The sequence below is a fragment of the Gymnogyps californianus genome, unplaced genomic scaffold, assembly GCF_018139145.2.
Source record: "Gymnogyps californianus isolate 813 unplaced genomic scaffold, ASM1813914v2 HiC_scaffold_63, whole genome shotgun sequence".
NCBI lineage: Eukaryota > Metazoa > Chordata > Aves > Accipitriformes > Cathartidae > Gymnogyps > Gymnogyps californianus.
In genome coordinates, this window is record NW_026114456.1 from 150,706 (window position 1) to 167,785 (window position 17,080).

General features: G+C 36.2%; 1 protein-coding gene across 2 annotated transcripts in view; it reads left to right on the forward strand.

The window, feature by feature from the left end:
* The window catches only part of LOC127029036 (ceramide transfer protein-like), a 105,885-nt gene that overhangs the window by 86,303 nt on the left and 2,502 nt on the right, over positions 1 to 17,080 (forward strand). The window contains exons 8-16 of one of the 2 annotated variants that reach the window (XM_050914701.1): positions 3,002 to 3,094; positions 4,544 to 4,630; positions 5,627 to 5,719; positions 6,323 to 6,397; positions 11,831 to 11,926; positions 12,524 to 12,656; positions 12,770 to 12,840; positions 14,814 to 14,942; positions 15,724 to 15,853. In XM_050914701.1, coding sequence (XP_050770658.1) covers positions 3,002 to 3,094; positions 4,544 to 4,630; positions 5,627 to 5,719; positions 6,323 to 6,397; positions 11,831 to 11,926; positions 12,524 to 12,656; positions 12,770 to 12,840; positions 14,814 to 14,942; positions 15,724 to 15,853 — 907 coding nt within the window. The remainder of the gene's footprint in view (positions 1 to 3,001; positions 3,095 to 4,543; positions 4,631 to 5,626; positions 5,720 to 6,322; positions 6,398 to 11,830; positions 11,927 to 12,523; positions 12,657 to 12,769; positions 12,841 to 14,813; positions 14,943 to 15,723; positions 15,854 to 17,080) is intronic. The other variant, XM_050914702.1, reaches the window with a different exon arrangement.

The following is a 17,080-nucleotide window of genomic DNA, read 5'->3' on the forward strand; positions in this document are numbered from 1 at the left end:
CTCCCTCTCTCCCTCCCCTCGTACACTCTGCACAAAAATTTAAATACAAGTCGACTGCATTCAGACCTTTGCTAACACTATTTATTCCACTTCAGTTGTAGGTCTTCTTTTGTTTTGGTTTTTTTTACCTTGTTGTTTTAGTGGCTAAACATGGCTCTGTAAAAGTCTCTTCTATAACTGTGGGCCTGAGCAAAAAAAACATTGCTCTGTCATCTGATAAATAGATATAGGAGGAGAATGATGTTGATCATGGTTTTCTTGGAGAGATGCTTACGCTGCTCTGAAAAGGAAGTAAATATTGGGAGATGATAAAGTTCAGAATATCTTCTCTGAGAGATTAGAGGGGAAAATTATATGAAATTGGGCAGCTGTTTGTGTTTGTTCTAGCTGGGAGGGTTTTAAAGCTCTTGTAAGTCTGTCCAGTGCCTGTAAAAGACCAGCTAGAAGAATTGAAAGGTGCAGCATCAAGTTTGTCCTTTGTATATCAGCAGATTCACTTTGCAGGCTCTGTGCTGTGCAGGTTTGTCACAGGAAGAACAGGATCTCTGTCAGTGGCTAAAAGCAATAAGTGTTTTACAAATAGTGTAAGTACCGTTGTAATCCAGCTCGCTCTCCTTCTCTCTCCAGCCTCCTCACTCCACTAGCTTCAGAACCATGTTTTACTTGACAGCAAAACACAAATGTGATTAGTGAGAGTCCTGCTACTTCACAAAACTATACAGTCTCCATCTTGTACAGGGCCAGTTTAGCCTAAAGATGCAAGAGATTTATGTCTGCTGAAGTTGAAGCAAATATATTTCAAAATTATAGCTGTCCTAAAATATTTCTAATATTAAAAAGCTCAAGTTCATCAGAACTTGTTGAATCTGGAGCTGACTACAATTTGATTTGAGTACAGTGTTATGAAGTGAATATCTTTCTCTAGAAACCCTGTTTTTTAAATAAATGAAAGGTTTTAAATTTACATTCTGAAGATTGGAAACTTTATTTTTAAACCTTTGAAAGCAAAAAATCATTATAAAAACATCTTTTAATTTTGAAGGAGACTGCTAAAATAGTGCACTTAAGTGATTGTAATTTTAGAATTCTATATTTAGTTTTCTTTTTGTTACCAAAACAGTCAGATGGCCAGAATAAAATTAATACAAAAGCATGTAATGTTATCTAAAGGTAATTGTAGTTACAGCTTTGCTTTCGACCTTTTATTCTTAGCTGTTATGATCTTGAGCTTGACTTTTTATTTTTCCAGTGCAGTATATTTTTCAGTATGAGCCTCTTGAATGTATTTTTAAAATAGACTTTTTTAAAGAAAATGGATAAACAGGGAAAGGATTTAATCTCTAGTATTTGGTCCATTGTTTTATTTGCAACAAAATCCTTGTGATGATGCTTTTCTTGTTGTCTTGACTACAGCAACATTTTTCTATTCTTGTTTCCTTTGGTCTTAATAATTGGTATTAATGTGCAAACTTATCTTCTGAATGTTAAATTTTACTTTAAGATTAACATGTTTGGGTAGTTTATTTTGTTCACCTTTCACAATTGTAACTTAAATGTCTCATTAAATTTTACAGAGTTTTAATACACCAGTAATTTTTCTGCTATGCAATCAAACAGTTTCCCAATTTCTGCTTTATTTAATGTTGTTGCCAAGAGAAGGTGGCAGATTTGGAGAGTTGTCTTTTGACACATGTGAATTATCACTAATTTGCAGATTGAAGTACAGAAAGTGTGGGAATTGGGGGGGAGGATTGTTTTTTGTTGGTTTTTTTTGTTTGTTTTTCATTCCAAGTGTTCTGGTAAAACTTCTATGCTTTCTCTCAATGACTTACACTCAAGTCATGCTTTATGCATCTTCAGGACTCTCCAGTTACTTTCAAAATAGGTAAATTTGCAAAATTTTGTGAAACACAAGTGTTAGCAGTTATCGCCTGTTTGTGATAGTTTCAGGAAGAGAAAAGCCTACATTCACAGATAAAGGCAATACTGTCTTCATCTAAGTGGTGCTTTTTTCCTCAGAATTTTCCTGTGGAAAACTATACTACTTTGTTTTGCATCAAAACTGTTGCTTTATTTTTCAAGTTTTTCTTTAGAAACTGGAAAGTATGTGTTCCAGAGTGAACGTTACCACCAAATTCCCAGTTGGTAAACTCAGCCTTTCAGTGTTGTTAAGGGTTTTCCACTGAATCATTAAAGTTCAAATTGGGTTGCTGAATAATTATACTCATATCTGCAAGAAGTAGTGTGTGGTGTCCAGTTGCCGAAAGGGAACAGAGAAACATTTTATGTACTAAAGCTGAATTCTGCAAGAATTTCAGAAGTGTTTATAGCTTTTTCTCTGGGAATATCTGGCAGTATGTAGAATTTGCGGAGGAAATACTAGGCTTAATTTGATTCCAGCATTACTACTACTTTATTCAAAATATACAATAACATAGACATTATTAGTGGCTCTAGTACAGTCACACACCTATTATGGGAAAATGATGTTGAGTTGTTAGTCTCTGCACGGAGTTCACAAAATGATTCACATGGATCCTATGCCAGCTAATTATAGATACAAGCTTACATGCTGTGATTCACTAGTATCTCATCCCATTCAACAAGTTAGCTTTCTACCAGTCTTACTTTTCACCCTTTGTTATCGCTGCCCAAGCATCTGTGTCAAGGAGTTTATATAAACTGTCAGATACCAAGTCTGACCCTCAACAAACCATGAATAGCTATGCTTAAACTAGATACCAGATTTTGCTTGCTGATCTAGTTTCTTCCACATGACTTAAAGAAGGTGTGCTCAAGGTAGCTAGCTCCCCAAGCTTTGTATTATATATGCATGTATATGGGCACATATAATGCATGCATTCAAATAAAATTAGAAAATCAGCAGCTTTGCAATTGTTACTTGGGAAAAACCCCTATACTGGTCATTCCATTTATTGGCATGCTGACTATTATCAGCCAATTCATTCTTGCTGCATCAAATGATCATGTAATTTTACAGGAGATAGAGAAAAGGAGAAGAATTGAAGAAGCATACAAAAATGCTGTGACAGAACTGAAGAAAAAGTCCCACTTTGGAGGGCCAGACTATGAGGTACAAATTCTGCTTTTGAAATATTTAAAAATGCTAAGGCTTTTAAAGATTGGTTTGTTTCTCAAAGGAGTGTGTTTGTGTAAATCAAAGTCTGGCTGTGCAAGCATGTTCATGCCACTTTTCTTTTTCTGCCTTGGAAACTGAAACTGAATGAAGAATATAAATCCTTAATTTTTTGAGAATAGAAGTCTGTCTTCACCTCAGGTTTCCTTATTCTGCTTTTGTCTAAAGCATTTTGCTTACAGATATTTCTGCTGACTTTTTTATTATTTTTCTTGTATATTTGATATTGCTCATATGCAAGTTTTGTACTCTTACTTTTTAATGAGTCAGCTGTATAGATATGTAACGCAAATATGAAAACCCTGACTGCAGAGGCAGTCCTAGAATCTCAAGTTTAACTTGAATTGATTTTTAACTTGTCACTGCCACTTGAAATGTGTTGATAAATTCAATGATTTTAGGTTCTGCTTCATCTGTTAAATTGCATGTTTTAGCAGCTTCCTCCTCAGTTTGGTTATTTAGTCAAATTCTAAGGCTCTTAAACTGCCTTCTGAAGAATAATGTAAGCTAATGCACCTATAATGTAGTTTGCATAATTTTTAAGAACTTGACCCTTTCATTTACGTTAATCAAGCAGGTTTCTACTTGCAAATCATAGCCTGAGAAATAGTACTAATATGTTGGGATATTTAAAAGATACTTGAGCTTAGGTTCTCCATTGTGACTGAGGCACTGTAAAAGAAAAAGATGGCTAGGAAGTTGGACTTTGTCTACCTGGTTATGAACCCAGCTGCTTCTCCCAGATATCCCTGTTGTAAAGTAGGTTTTTGAAATTTGCTGGACCAGTTTGTTTTACAATACAATACAAGCAGTAAACCTAGTTTTCTTAAATTACCATTTTACTTAGTGGACACAAGTTTTTAATAGTTGACTCAACTCTACCTGCTGTTTATTGTTAAACTGTTCTTTCCAAGAATTTTCAATAGTGATCCCCAGGATTTTGTCTTGTCTTGTTGTGCTTTGAGCACATATCTGAAATCCACCCTAAGGCACTGGAATACTTGGAAGGAATCTAACTACACAATTATGTTAATATGTTTACTTTACTGACACACTGTAAACATTTTTAAGAGAAGATATATGTTAATTAAAACCTAAATCTGATGTCAAAGCATATTGACACTGTTAGTCTTCAGTTTCCTGGTTTTTTGCTTGTTTATAGAACTACCCCTAAATTGTAGTTAAAGGAAATCATTTCCTTTAACAAGTAGGGTTTTCTGATGAATTGTAATCTAAGAATATTGGTGAAAATATTTGAGGTCTATGGAAGAAATTTCCTTCTGTCAGTTATATGCATAATATATAAATATCTATTTCTAATATTAAACTTAAGCGGAGCTCTCATGTCTCCAAAATTTTGAGCTAGTTTTGTTTCTTATGCTCTAGGAAGGTCCTAATAGTCTGATTAATGAAGAAGAATTCTTTGATGCTGTTGAAGCTGCTCTCGATAGACAGGATAAAATGGAAGAACAGGTATTGATACTTGGAAAATGTGTTAATGATGGGCACTTCATGGAAGACTTCTGTGACTTACTCAGTCCTGGGGTGCATCTCCTGAAACTCTAGATATTTTATACTGACGCTTATAAGTGGAATTCACTACTTAATATTTGTACAGTTAAATATCGTTGCTTAACACTAATTTTGAGAAAGTGACTTCACAGCTTGCATAGAAAAGGATAGTATAAGTGTTAAGCTAATTGAATGTCTCTGGTTTCTAATTCTTAAATAAGTGTATTAGTCCTGTATAAAACATCTTTATATGTAACTGATGTCCTGTGCAAATAAGAATATCAAATACTGCAGCTATTTTTCAAAACCTATTTATTGCTCTGAAGTTTCTTTTGACTGTAGCAGTATGTGAAATAGGAAAGACATAGTTTTGTTGGTGTTTGTTTTTATTAAAAAATTGTGTAGGCTCTGGCTATTTCTCTAACTCATTTCTTGAATACACTTCAGTGACAAGGATCAAAAAGGGATAAGATGCATGTGATGAAATATATAGAATATGAGAACATATAGTAGTGTATAAAATGAGAGGGAATAACAAAGTGGTGCCTCCTTTGTCTTAAAAGGTTTTAGGCTTATGAATATAGTGAATACAATGACTTGGTTAAGAATTATAAGACTTTCTAGTGGACATATAGTACCCAACAGTTTATCTATGTTGGGGTCTCTTAGTGGAAAGTAAAAGTTTTGAGTGACTGTTGTACTACTACATGGATGCAACATCCTTAATGCTGCCAATCTATTTTGCTTAACCTGGAAATACACCTTGAAATATAGATGAATGGGTAATTCAGTCTCCAGGCCCATTCACTTCCTGAGAACTCCAGAAGGATGACAACTTCATGTCTGTCATGGACAGCATTAGTTGTTGTAGCCACTATATAGATTGAGGATGCCTCACTGTTTCATAGTCCACCCGGTAGCAGCTGACTACCAATAATTAAGCCTATTTTGTTGCAGTCCCAAAGTGAAAAGGTCAGATTACACTGGCCAACATCCTTACCTTCTGGAGATGCATATTCTGCTGTGGGGACTCATAGATTTGTCCAAAAGGTAAGATATTTCTCATGATCTCCTCTGAATAATGGGGTGACTTATTCTATATAATATTTTATATGGATAGGTAAGATTGATTTTTTTTTTTTTAAATTTTATTTTTTTTTAGGTGTTTCTAGTATAGCTTTCAATGGTTTACTCATTTTCAATTGAAGTAGCTGGAATTGGAGAAGGACTGTTTTCTGTCTTGGCTAAAAAAAATACTTATTTCAATATCTAGAATACTCTTGACTTGTATCAAGCTTGTCAGAGATTATATTAAAGGAAAAAAAAATCCCAACTTGCTAATCTCAGTGTTTTTAAGATACCTTCACCAAAATTCATTTAATTGATTAAAAAAAAAAATTTAAAAATCCAGTCTCTTGCATTAGGATCAGTTGACTTTTTTTAGTGTTACTGGAAACACTGTGCTCTTCTTAGGGCTACACTGGGAGCATAATACATAATAGGTGCATGAAATCAGAATTCACTGCTGTGCTTGCTGCTTATGGTGCTTTTGTTTTCCTTTTCTTCATTATCTTGTGCTTGCAATTTGGTACTGAATGCTCTGTTGTGCCTTTGTTCTGATTACTTGGTTTTTTCTTTGTCTGTCTCTGGTAGCCCTATAGTCGCTCTTCCTCCATGTCTTCCATTGATCTAGTCAGTGCCTCTGATGTTCACAGATTCAGCGCCCAGGTACTGTATTAATGTGTAGAGTGGGGGTTGCATATCTTTGCTGTATTTCATCCTCTTCTCTAGAACCTGGGTTTTTTGTTACATAAATCACTGCTTGCTTTAAACTAGTATGTTGAGACAAAAAAAAAAAAGTTATCTATTCCTATACTAAATGGTTGTCTTTTTACATTCTGCTTGCATGCATATCACTTGTGCAGAGGCCCAAATCTTGTGAAACTGTTGGATTGATTTCAGTAGCTTTAATAAAAATGCCTACAACTTGAAAATTTTGCATTTCTGATTATAATAAAAGTAATAAAATAACACCTGTTTTGTGTGGGCTGGAGATGGTCTTTGCTTCAAATTGAATAGTTTTTCTTGCTTTTAAATCAAAGGTTTAATTTTGTCTTTAAAATTTGTTTGTCACTTGTAATAACATTAAGATATTAAATGTTAAGGTTCTCTATTATCTTTTTTTACTTCTACAACTAGTTTTATTACTGAAAGGTCATAAAGTATGTTGTTAAAAAACGAGACTGGGTATGAGAATTTTTACTGAAGAGTTCCAATATATTCAATTATCCTTCAGAAAATGTCTGACATCCTGAATATGTGAATGTAGTCGTAGTGACATATTCCAATAATGTACAAAATTACTCTAGGTGCTTGTTCTGAAGATCATAGTTTAGAGTTGAATTAGATAAGTGAGTTCATGTGTTTGGTCTTTATTCTCAAAAAAAATTCGTTCAGACATAGCATTCATGCCATTAGTTTCCTTCTGCTGTGGTCCATATATGATTGTGAATATGGGGCTTCCTTCTGGGATCTGTTGTTTTGGGTTTTGGTTTTTTGTTTTTTAAATTATTAACTAACACTGCAAACAGCCTGCTTTTTCAAATAGAAGGAATGGATTTTCTTTTGATTAACAGAGCCTGGAATCATACTACCTGCAGACCTTGTGTCGCGGATGGAGTGATGCACTTCACTCGAAAGAGAGAAGCAACAATATGTTTATTGATATAAAACAGCGATTTAACAAAGTTCAATGGTAAATGCGACAGTGGTTTAACAAGATTCGATGGCAAGGTACACTTGAGTATTTACTGCATAGAGGACAGGGTCAGACAAAACTGTCAGGGAGACCCTCCCGTTGAGTCATGAGGTTCAGAAAGGACCCCCTTGCATTCTAAACTCCTTCTCAGAGGGGAGTTTAGGTGCGGCTGGATCCAGACTTAGTCCCAGACTTGGTCAATGGTTTATGTCTAAAGGATTATATATGCGCAATCAATCCTTTATATCACTTAGCTAACATTTCAAAGTTTCAGTGTGCTTATTCCCAATTCACTTACCGAGTATCTGACGCGATAAGGATTCTCTCAACCTCGAGGAGTAACCTTGAGAGGCATCCCTACTCAAGGGGAGATCCTAGCGTGCAGCCCGCTGCCGTGCAGGAGAGCTCAACAGGCCCTGGGCTGGCCACTATTGATGAAGATGATTGACTTATATTTGCATACCAGCTGTATTTCGGTTGGCCCATGCTCAAATTAGCCCTTGGCTATTGTGTTGTTATCTGTCTGCCCCGAATCCGCTTTGAGCCGGATGCAGTCATCATGACCAGACGCACCCATTACGACCGCCACTGGTGGTTATCACTTGAGCAGGGTTACAGGAAATAAAGGTCAGGTTGGGAGGGGGGGAGCACGCTGTCACACCTTGCCACCAGCTTTGTGAGCAGAACCCTAACACTTAAGGACTTGCTTATTGGACTGAAATCCCAACACTTGCCTTGACCTATTGCAATCAGTTAATTTCTGGAATTTGAACTTATCTCAAGGGGAAAAAGTATGCAGGTTATATTGCACAACACTGATAGGCTCATCTACTGGTACTCCAGTAGTCACGTTAGTAATTCAAGTTTGGTTTTGTTTGGGAGGAGGGGGGAAATCAAATAATAGAAAGCAAGTTTGATTCCAAAGATAGAATTGGTTGTCTATCAGGTTATGGGTACATGGCCAGTTCAATGTAAGGGAAACTCATAGTCACTAAAATATGCGAACCTTCTCATTTTCATCTCTTATGCCTGTGATAACATTTGTGGATCCATATGGTAAACCTGAGTATCAGAACACTAGTGTGGCTGAAAACCTAACCATTTAAAAACAAATCTGAGGTTGTCCAGGTCCTTATCACAATAATGCAAATTGCCGTTAAAGATCAGGGTCAAATGGACTGGATTATGGGGTCAAGATGTTGCTCTTTTCAGCAGCTACAGGGATTATACTATGTAGAAGCTACTACCCAGTGTCTTAGGATGTGGTTTCAAGTTAACTGACTCACTGCAGAAAGAATGATCTTGCTAACTTACAAGAAACCTACTCCCCTCTGCCCCCTCCTTCCCCCATATTTTCCCTAGAACAAACTTTTGCCAGATCAGTAAGTCGGTCCACCTGCTCTGGAGCTTCATTGCTAGTGAACAAGCAGGTGAAAGACAACTGAGAGCATGAAGAGAAAAGCAGCATACCTTTTGGTGACAACCTGCTGTGGACCTTATTAATAGGAAATTGGCCTCTGTCCCCAGGCTGAGGATTTGGCTTTTGGAAAGGCAAGCTAATATCTTGATTCTGAATAAATGGGACTTGTTTCTAGACTTCATCCATACCAAGGGAATTTTGGTATTAGTAAAAGGTCAAGTAGAAACTTGCAGCTTTGTTTTTAAGAATGATAAGTGTAAAAATGTATTCTGACAGGAGCTGGTTCTTCAGTGTGCCTTCAGAAAGGCATTGATTTGTCTCTGCCAGTTGAGTGGGAGGTTGTGGGCTTAAAATGCTGCAGAAGTTTTGCAGATCACTTTCTCCTCTTTTAAAGGACTATCAGATTTTAAAATAGATTGAGCTGTTCTGAGGACCTTTTAAGTGAAGAACTGCCCACTTAATGTTCAGGCCAAGGCTGCATGGGATAGAGGTTGCAAGTATTTTTGCAGACCATTCCTGTAGTCTGCCAGGAACTCAGAGGTAATAGTGTGGCCTCCCCAGTGGGAAAGAAGCTGTGAATCTTGACTCTGTGCCTAATGTGGTACCTGAAATAGGCACAGGCTGACAGACAGCGACCAGCAGGTAGATTGCAGTTTGGACAGGTAGTATGCACAAGGCAGTTGTAGGCACTGCAATTACTTGGTCAAGCAGAAGTAATTGCTTGTTAATGAAAAACCATTCACTCTCCTCTGAAAGCTGCAATGATGATACCTCTCCTTCCCCAAACCTAAGGGGAAGCTGTCTGAAAGATGTTTTATTAGCAGGAATGAAACTTTATCAGGAATGAGAGGGAGAGAACCAAACTAAAACTGCCTTTCAAGTTTTCAGAGGAAGTCAGGGGGCTAAATGCTGAACAGTTCCAAAGGCCTTAAACTGTTTAGATTGCACTCCTGTGGATGTCTCATTCTCTTCTTTCTTTGCTATTCCCCTCCTCCCTCTACATTTAGCAAAAAGCAGCAAAATACAAAACAAACATATAAAAGACATCTTTGTCCTTAATAGATTAGGAGCTAGGGGAGAAGAGAGAGAGGGACCTTGAAGGTGTTGCAGGTAAAGGTTGGGAGCATGGCGAGGATTCCTTTCTGAAAGAAGTGTGACCTAGAGCTAGTAAATTGAATATTTAAATAGCCCACATTCTTACCTGGCTTGGATTGTACTGTCATTGTGTCACTGGAAAAAAATAATTAGAAGAATATTTTGTAGGAAGCCTGTTAGTAAGTGGCAGGAAAAGATGGCCTGTCTAAAAGCAGAAACACAAATCTTGTGGGTGTTTATAGTTCATTATAACTAAAAAAAGAAAAAAAAAATCAAAGAAAACCCCCAAAACTGGACTGATAACTTGTGTTTCTGTAGAGAATTCTATAGTTAAAATAAGATAAAGTAGAATTTCTATTGAAAGGATTTTATTTTTATGTTGTACTTTGAGGATTTTGACTTGATTCAATTACTTTTTTTCTTCCTGGTCTTAAGTGTATTGCCCAAAGAGTACGGTGTACAAACAAAATTACTGCTTTAAATTAAAAGTAAATAACATCTTTCAATTCTATATCATATCAGAAAAAGGTCATTAAGTATTCTTTAATTTTGCTTTATACTTGTACTACTTGCTCAGTTATGTTTTATAGACATAGCCATTTGACTTTTTTTTTTAACATTAGGCTATGTTCATAATCAAATTTATAGTTCAAAACACTGCACTATACCAGCTAATAGGAAGAAAATTAACTCTATCCCAGCTGAAACCAGGACAGTTATGAAGTCTAGTGTGCATATAAAATATTTTTGTAAGTTGTGCAAAAACCACTTATAGGTTCAGGCTATTAATCTTGTGATTGTACACTTCTTAGACTAATCTGTATGTTGGTCAATTGACTAACCTTTGCTTGCAGTGCTTTTCCTTTTTAAAAAAGGTATTTCTAGTAATTCAGGAAAATAGTGTCAATTACATGGACTTATTTGCTGTGATGAATTTTAGTAGTCACCTACCTTTTAGGTGGAAAAAGTTATTAAATTGTTTCCAGCACTTGTAAACATTACACAGCAATGGATACTTTATATTTTTGTCTGTTTTTATTTGGAGGAGAGTGGGATTTGGAAATGGGGAGGACAGACACAAAAGAAACATAAATAAGACTGTAGATTTAAAATAAAAATCCATTTCCTGTCCCACCACCCATTTTCATGCACATTATTTGGAACAAAAAAAAAAAAAAGAGGTATTCACATAGCTTGATAAAAATGTATCAAATATTTGGCCTTTAAGAAAAGCACACAGCTGTCTAGCTAAGTAATTTTTAAATGAGTATTTTATAATAGTGGAGTCTCTGCATCATCGTAATTTTTTGGAATGTAAGCATTTCTGTTCTGTTTTTCTAGCTGGCAACTGTGCAAAGATGCCAATGAAACAGAATAGGCATGCTTTGCTCATGACTGTTTCCTTCACTGCTGTTTTAATATGACTTTTGATCTTTTGATATGCATTCACTTTTTTAGAGCTTGTCCGTCCGTGTCCATCTGTCCATCCCCCCTTTGTTCAGCTTTTTAAATGCTCTTCAGTGAATATTGGCTTTCAAGTCTTACAATGCATTGTAATTCTATTTGGAGATACCTGAAGTAATTTCCTACATGCTGAAATAAAACTGTCTTAGGTAGAAATAGTGAGTTTTGACAGTTTAGAGGTGCAAAGGAAGGATAGGGAAGTACCCATAAAGAATGAAGTTAGAAGTTGAATCAAGATTTTGGCTTTTGTTTCTGAAGGCCAGAAGTATCTGCTTGTTCTTAACCTGTGATAGAAGGCTCTGTTGTCCAAGTTCAGCTCCTGCACAGGATTTGAAGTATTGACTTGTGACTTCCAATACTGTACAGTTCCCTGCCCAAGAAGATGGAAGGAATTATTTTAAAATGTGTATTTTTTCCTTTAAAGGTGGAAGAGATGGTACAAAACCATATGACATATTCCTTGCAAGATGTAGGAGGAGATGCCAATTGGCAGCTAGTGATAGAAGAAGGAGAAATGAAGGTAAGCATTTGGTTTTTTGCTTAATTGATATAAGATGATATGCTGTGAAGACAGATATTTTTATTCTCTTTGAATACTATCACTCAGCAAGTTATGCTGTTAAAACTTCTCTCTGAGAATAGCATTGTTTAAGTTAGGACTGGAGTCCACAAGAGCTGCAGCTTCTAATATATTTATTCATGCAAAATCTTATGCAACTCTTGTAATAGCTTTGTCTTTGCAGATTCCTTTCTCATTTCCTCCTACTTAAAACTTGGTATCAAAATGGTGTGTAAATTCAATGTATGAAAATGTTATATGGTAGAAAGTTACTGTCAGCTACTCCACTGTGCTTGTATGCATTCTTGTGCATAGTGATAAATAAGGTAGCTTAATCATTTTTGGAGTAGAGATTCTCAAAATGCTGGTATTTTAATGTGAAGTGCCATGCAAGAATGTCTGCATTGGTAGTTACCAGAGAACACTGACATGGCAAATTATTCATGTGTTAGTCTTCTAGGTAAGTTTTTATCAAAGCTGATGAAACTTTAAACAATTAAAACATGAACAGTTTTGACAATTTCTGTTCTGCATTTCTTTCTTTGTATTTGGCCATAGGTGTACAGAAGAGAGGTGGAAGAGAATGGAATAGTTTTAGATCCTTTGAAAGCAACGCATGCCGTTAAAGGGGTAACAGGGCATGAAGTTTGCCACTACTTCTGGAATGTCGATGTTCGTAATGACTGGGAAAGTAAGGAATCAGTTCTTAAGCTTTGCATGTTTATCAGCAAGCATATTGTTTATAACATTGACCTAATATCTGTGCTTGTTTACTGATGGATTTTTCCCCCCCCCCTCTTTTAGCAACAATTGAAAATTTCCATGTTGTGGAAAATTTAGCTGATAATGCAATCATCATTTACCAGATGCATAAGGTAATAACACTTCACCTGTATACACACCTTAGTGAGACAGTCTGGGGCATATGTGTTCTAATCTATTCTGAAATACTTTAACGTCTTAACAACTTAAAATACTATTCAAAACAACAGTTCAGAACAAGTTCTCTATTAAACTGCAACTTTGTCAATTTTTCAAACTTGGCTTGTGTATGTGTCTAATAGAGCTTGTAATAACAAATGAAGACTGTTTTTAATCTCTTAAGTATATCACTGCCAGCAAGGCAAGGGTCATCTAAAGCAAACTGAAGCAATAAATTGACACTGACTACAAGGAAGAAACCCATACCACTGTATCATATGGTTTTTTGCAATAATGCAAGCTATTGTTGACCACGATTAGTTGACATATGCATTTGCATTATGAGGTGGTATAATTGCTGGTACAACATTTGTTCTTTTAACTTCATTATGGTTTTTCACCCCGACCAGTTCTGATGTAGCTTTACTAAAATGTTCATTTGACTTATAACCCAATAACTGTAACCTAACATGTTCAAAAAAATTGGGAATGAAGTGTGCAAATTCATCTTTAATCTTGCAATGTGCTCTCACAGCCCAGAAAGCCAATCTCATCCTGGGCTGCATCAAAAGAAGTGTGGCTAGCAGGTCGAGGGAAGTAATTCTCCCCCTCTATTCCGCTCTCGTGAGACCCCACCTGGAGTACTGTGTTCAGCTCTGGGGCTCCCAGCGTAAGAAAGACATGGACCTGCTCGAGCGGGTCCAGAGGAGGGCCACAAAGATGATCAGGGAGCTGGAGCACCTCCCCTATGAGGACAGGCTGAAAGAGTTGAGGTGGTTTAGCCTGGAGAAGAGAAGGCTTTGGGGAGACCTTATAACCGCCTTCCAGTACTTAAAGGGGGCCTACAGGAAAGATGGGGAGGGACTCTTTATCAGGGAGTGTAGTGATAGGACGAGGGGTAATGGTTTTAAACTGAAAGAGGGTAGATTTAGATTAGATATTAGGAAGAAATTCTTCACTGTGAGGGTGGTGAGACACTGGAACAGGTTGCCCAGAGAGGTGGTAGATGCCCCCTCCCTGGAAGTGTTCAAGGCCAGGTTGGATGGGGCTTTGATCAACCTGGTCTAGTGGAAGTTGTCCCTGCCCATGGCAGGAGGGGTTGGAACTAGATGATCTTTAAGGTCCCTTCCAACCCAAACCATTCTATGATTCTATGATTCCAAGTATTAGTATACTCAAATATTAAAACAAATCTATTTTTTTTTTACATTTTTACTAGTAATGTGGTTACCTTAAAATTGCCATAACAGCAGACTCCGATTTTTGAATAAGGCAGTTGTGTGAACTGTATAGTGTGGTAAAAGCTAGACTTTTTTCCCCTATTGAGTGTCAGGAAAATGACTTCTGTATAGTTTTACTTTATTTTATCAGACACTTTGCTTCTGAAACTTTCTCTTAGATAATACCAGTTTACCATATCTGTCTCACTAAAGTAGTAGCTTCTTGAAATAATATTTGTTATAAATATTTCTTGCGTGCGCTCTCCCCCCCCCCATTTATGGAGACATAAATAACTGTAGATGCATAGATGCATCTATTTATACTTAACTACTAGTTCAGTTTGTAGCTTACAAGTATTAACTAAAATGTAAACCTGAGGTTGAGAAAACAGGAGGGGAAGTGCCTCTTCCTGGTTGTCTACTGAAAAAGTCATTGCAGCTTGGCTCCCTGCCTTTCAAAGGCCTTAAACTTTTGCCTTAATTTTTTTAAAATGAAGTGTAGCCATATAACCTGATATACATCTGTACAACACCTATGTTCTGTTTCAGTTTTGAAAATTGCATGAAATTACTAACTTGAAAAAACTTTTTTACTTAAATAACATGACTGACCTGTTTTGCCTTGTTTGTTTTTTTCCTTTGTCTAAGGATAGTAAGTACTTAATTTGCAAAACTGGAAAAGCTTATATTCAGGTGTTTCTCTGCAGAGGGTGTGGCCAGCTTCTCAAAGGGATGTGCTGTATTTGTCTGCCATCAGAAAGATACCAGCATTCAGTGAAAATGATCCTGAAACATGGATTGTGTGCAATTTCTCTGTGGAACATGACAGTGCTCCTGTAAGTGTTATTTTCATTCTATCAAGTTCTGCTTTTAAGATACCATTTTTCTATTATGTGGTGATGGTCTTACAATACTAGTGGGGGGGGGGGGTGTTTTGCAAAAATACAGTTTGTTTAAACCAGATGATACAATGACCTGATGAAGACATTCTGAGCTAAAAGCTTTCTTACCTTATCTCAACAGTTGGCAGATCTAAGGTGTTGTAGAAAAATGGAAGCAAAATTTCTGGAGATGTGAAAACATTTTAAAGAACTGAGGTTACTTCGTATGGAATCAAATCAATAACTCTTCAGTATTGTCAGACATGGGAATAGGTGTATAACTGTAGATATGGAATCTGTTAAATCTCCAGCTTACACAGTTCTGCCTTGGTTCTGTCAGATAGTAGCAATGATTGTTTTCTTTAGAGTGTTTCTGTGCTGATTGCTATGCCATTGCCTGCTTACAAGGGAAGAGTTACTAACTGATATTTGTAAATGCTGATGCGTTATTCTTTAGATGTTTCCTTACTTGTCACAATAATTGAAATAATTCACTGTATTAGAGCAAACAGAAACCTGAGATTCAGGCATTTCAGTTTAACTCTTTCCCTATTCACCATGTACCTTTCATTTCATTCACATTCATGTTACATCCATGTAGTGCTAGAACGCAAACTCCCCGAAACACAACTTTTGGAGTGTCTTAGACTTTATACTAAATTAAAATGTTAGCAGTCAAGTATGCTGAAATAAACTTAGTTTGAAGCTTACAAATGTTTCTTTTTTTTTTTGGTAGCTGAACAATCGCTGTGTCCGTGCCAAAATAAATATTGCTATGATTTGTCAGACATTAGTAAGCCCACCAGAGGGGAACAAGGAAATAAGCAGGGACAATATCCTATGCAAGATTACATATGTAGCTAATGGTAAGTCTAAAATTTTTCAGTATTACATTCATGATATATGCTAATTCTGGGGAGCTGAATACTGGCAAAAAAAAAGGTTGATGCAGTTTTCTGTTAAATTTATATATAGGATCGTACTTGTCTTCATGGTCAAAAAGACTTGAATTAATGTGCTACATCAATCAGTGAATGGGATCTTTCATTGTGTGGCATTCTGGGAGGAATAAATGAAAGTAATGTGTAGCTCAGTCCTAAGTACAGAACCTTGGGGTGGAAGGGGGTGGGCAGAAGAAATGTCTGCAACTGGGATGACTTGGCATAAGCTTTTAGTTTCAGTAATAGTCTGTTTTTTTATTCATGTATTGCTGTCAATTTTTTTCCCCAGTTCATCTTGTTAGGCTGATAGTAAAGATACAGTTCTTACCCTCAGTATTAAGGAGGGAGATATAAATTTTGTATGAGGATGTTTGCAAGCTTTATAATCTAGTCTACATATTTTTAAATTTTTTTAACTGATAGAATCTTTGGTATTGACTGCAAAGTTAGCAAAGCCAAACTGTATTGTTACTGTACCCAGTATTTAGCAGTGTATTATAGTATCGGAACCACATACCTATTAGCTCCTCTCCTGCAGCTACAAAACACTTTGACTATCTCACCTGCTTATTATTTTTGACCACCTATTACACGGCTTACTAAAGAATCAAAGTCTGAAAAATGGGTTCAGTAAATCTTTGCCATATAGGAGCGATGCAACTTGTATTAAATCCTATACAAATAATACTATATGATGTTAAACTCTGGGGTAAGCTGCTTTGTTTCCTGTTTAGAAGTTTCCCAAGTATTTAAAAAATACATTTTCATTGACAAATTCTGAACTGTGATTATATGGGAAGTGGCAGCTTTTTCAGCAAAGTACTTGACCTGTGAATTTAAGCATATTTTAGAATCAGTTTAAATTTTGTTTAAAGTGCTTTAAAAATAATTTGTAAGACATTGGCTATGTAGCAATTCTGCAGGCAAATGCAGCAGTTATTGAAAAATCAAGACTGACTTCTATTTTCTTTGAAATAAGAAGTAACTCGAGTCTCTTTTTCTGCTGTTTCTTGGAAGTAATTAAAGAATATCATCTTTAATTTGGGCATTCCCCAAAGGACAACACATCATGTTTAATGTTTTCTAAATAGTGACATCATAAAACTGAACTGAATTAGAGTATTAAGAGTAGAAAGTGATGCAATACAAGCT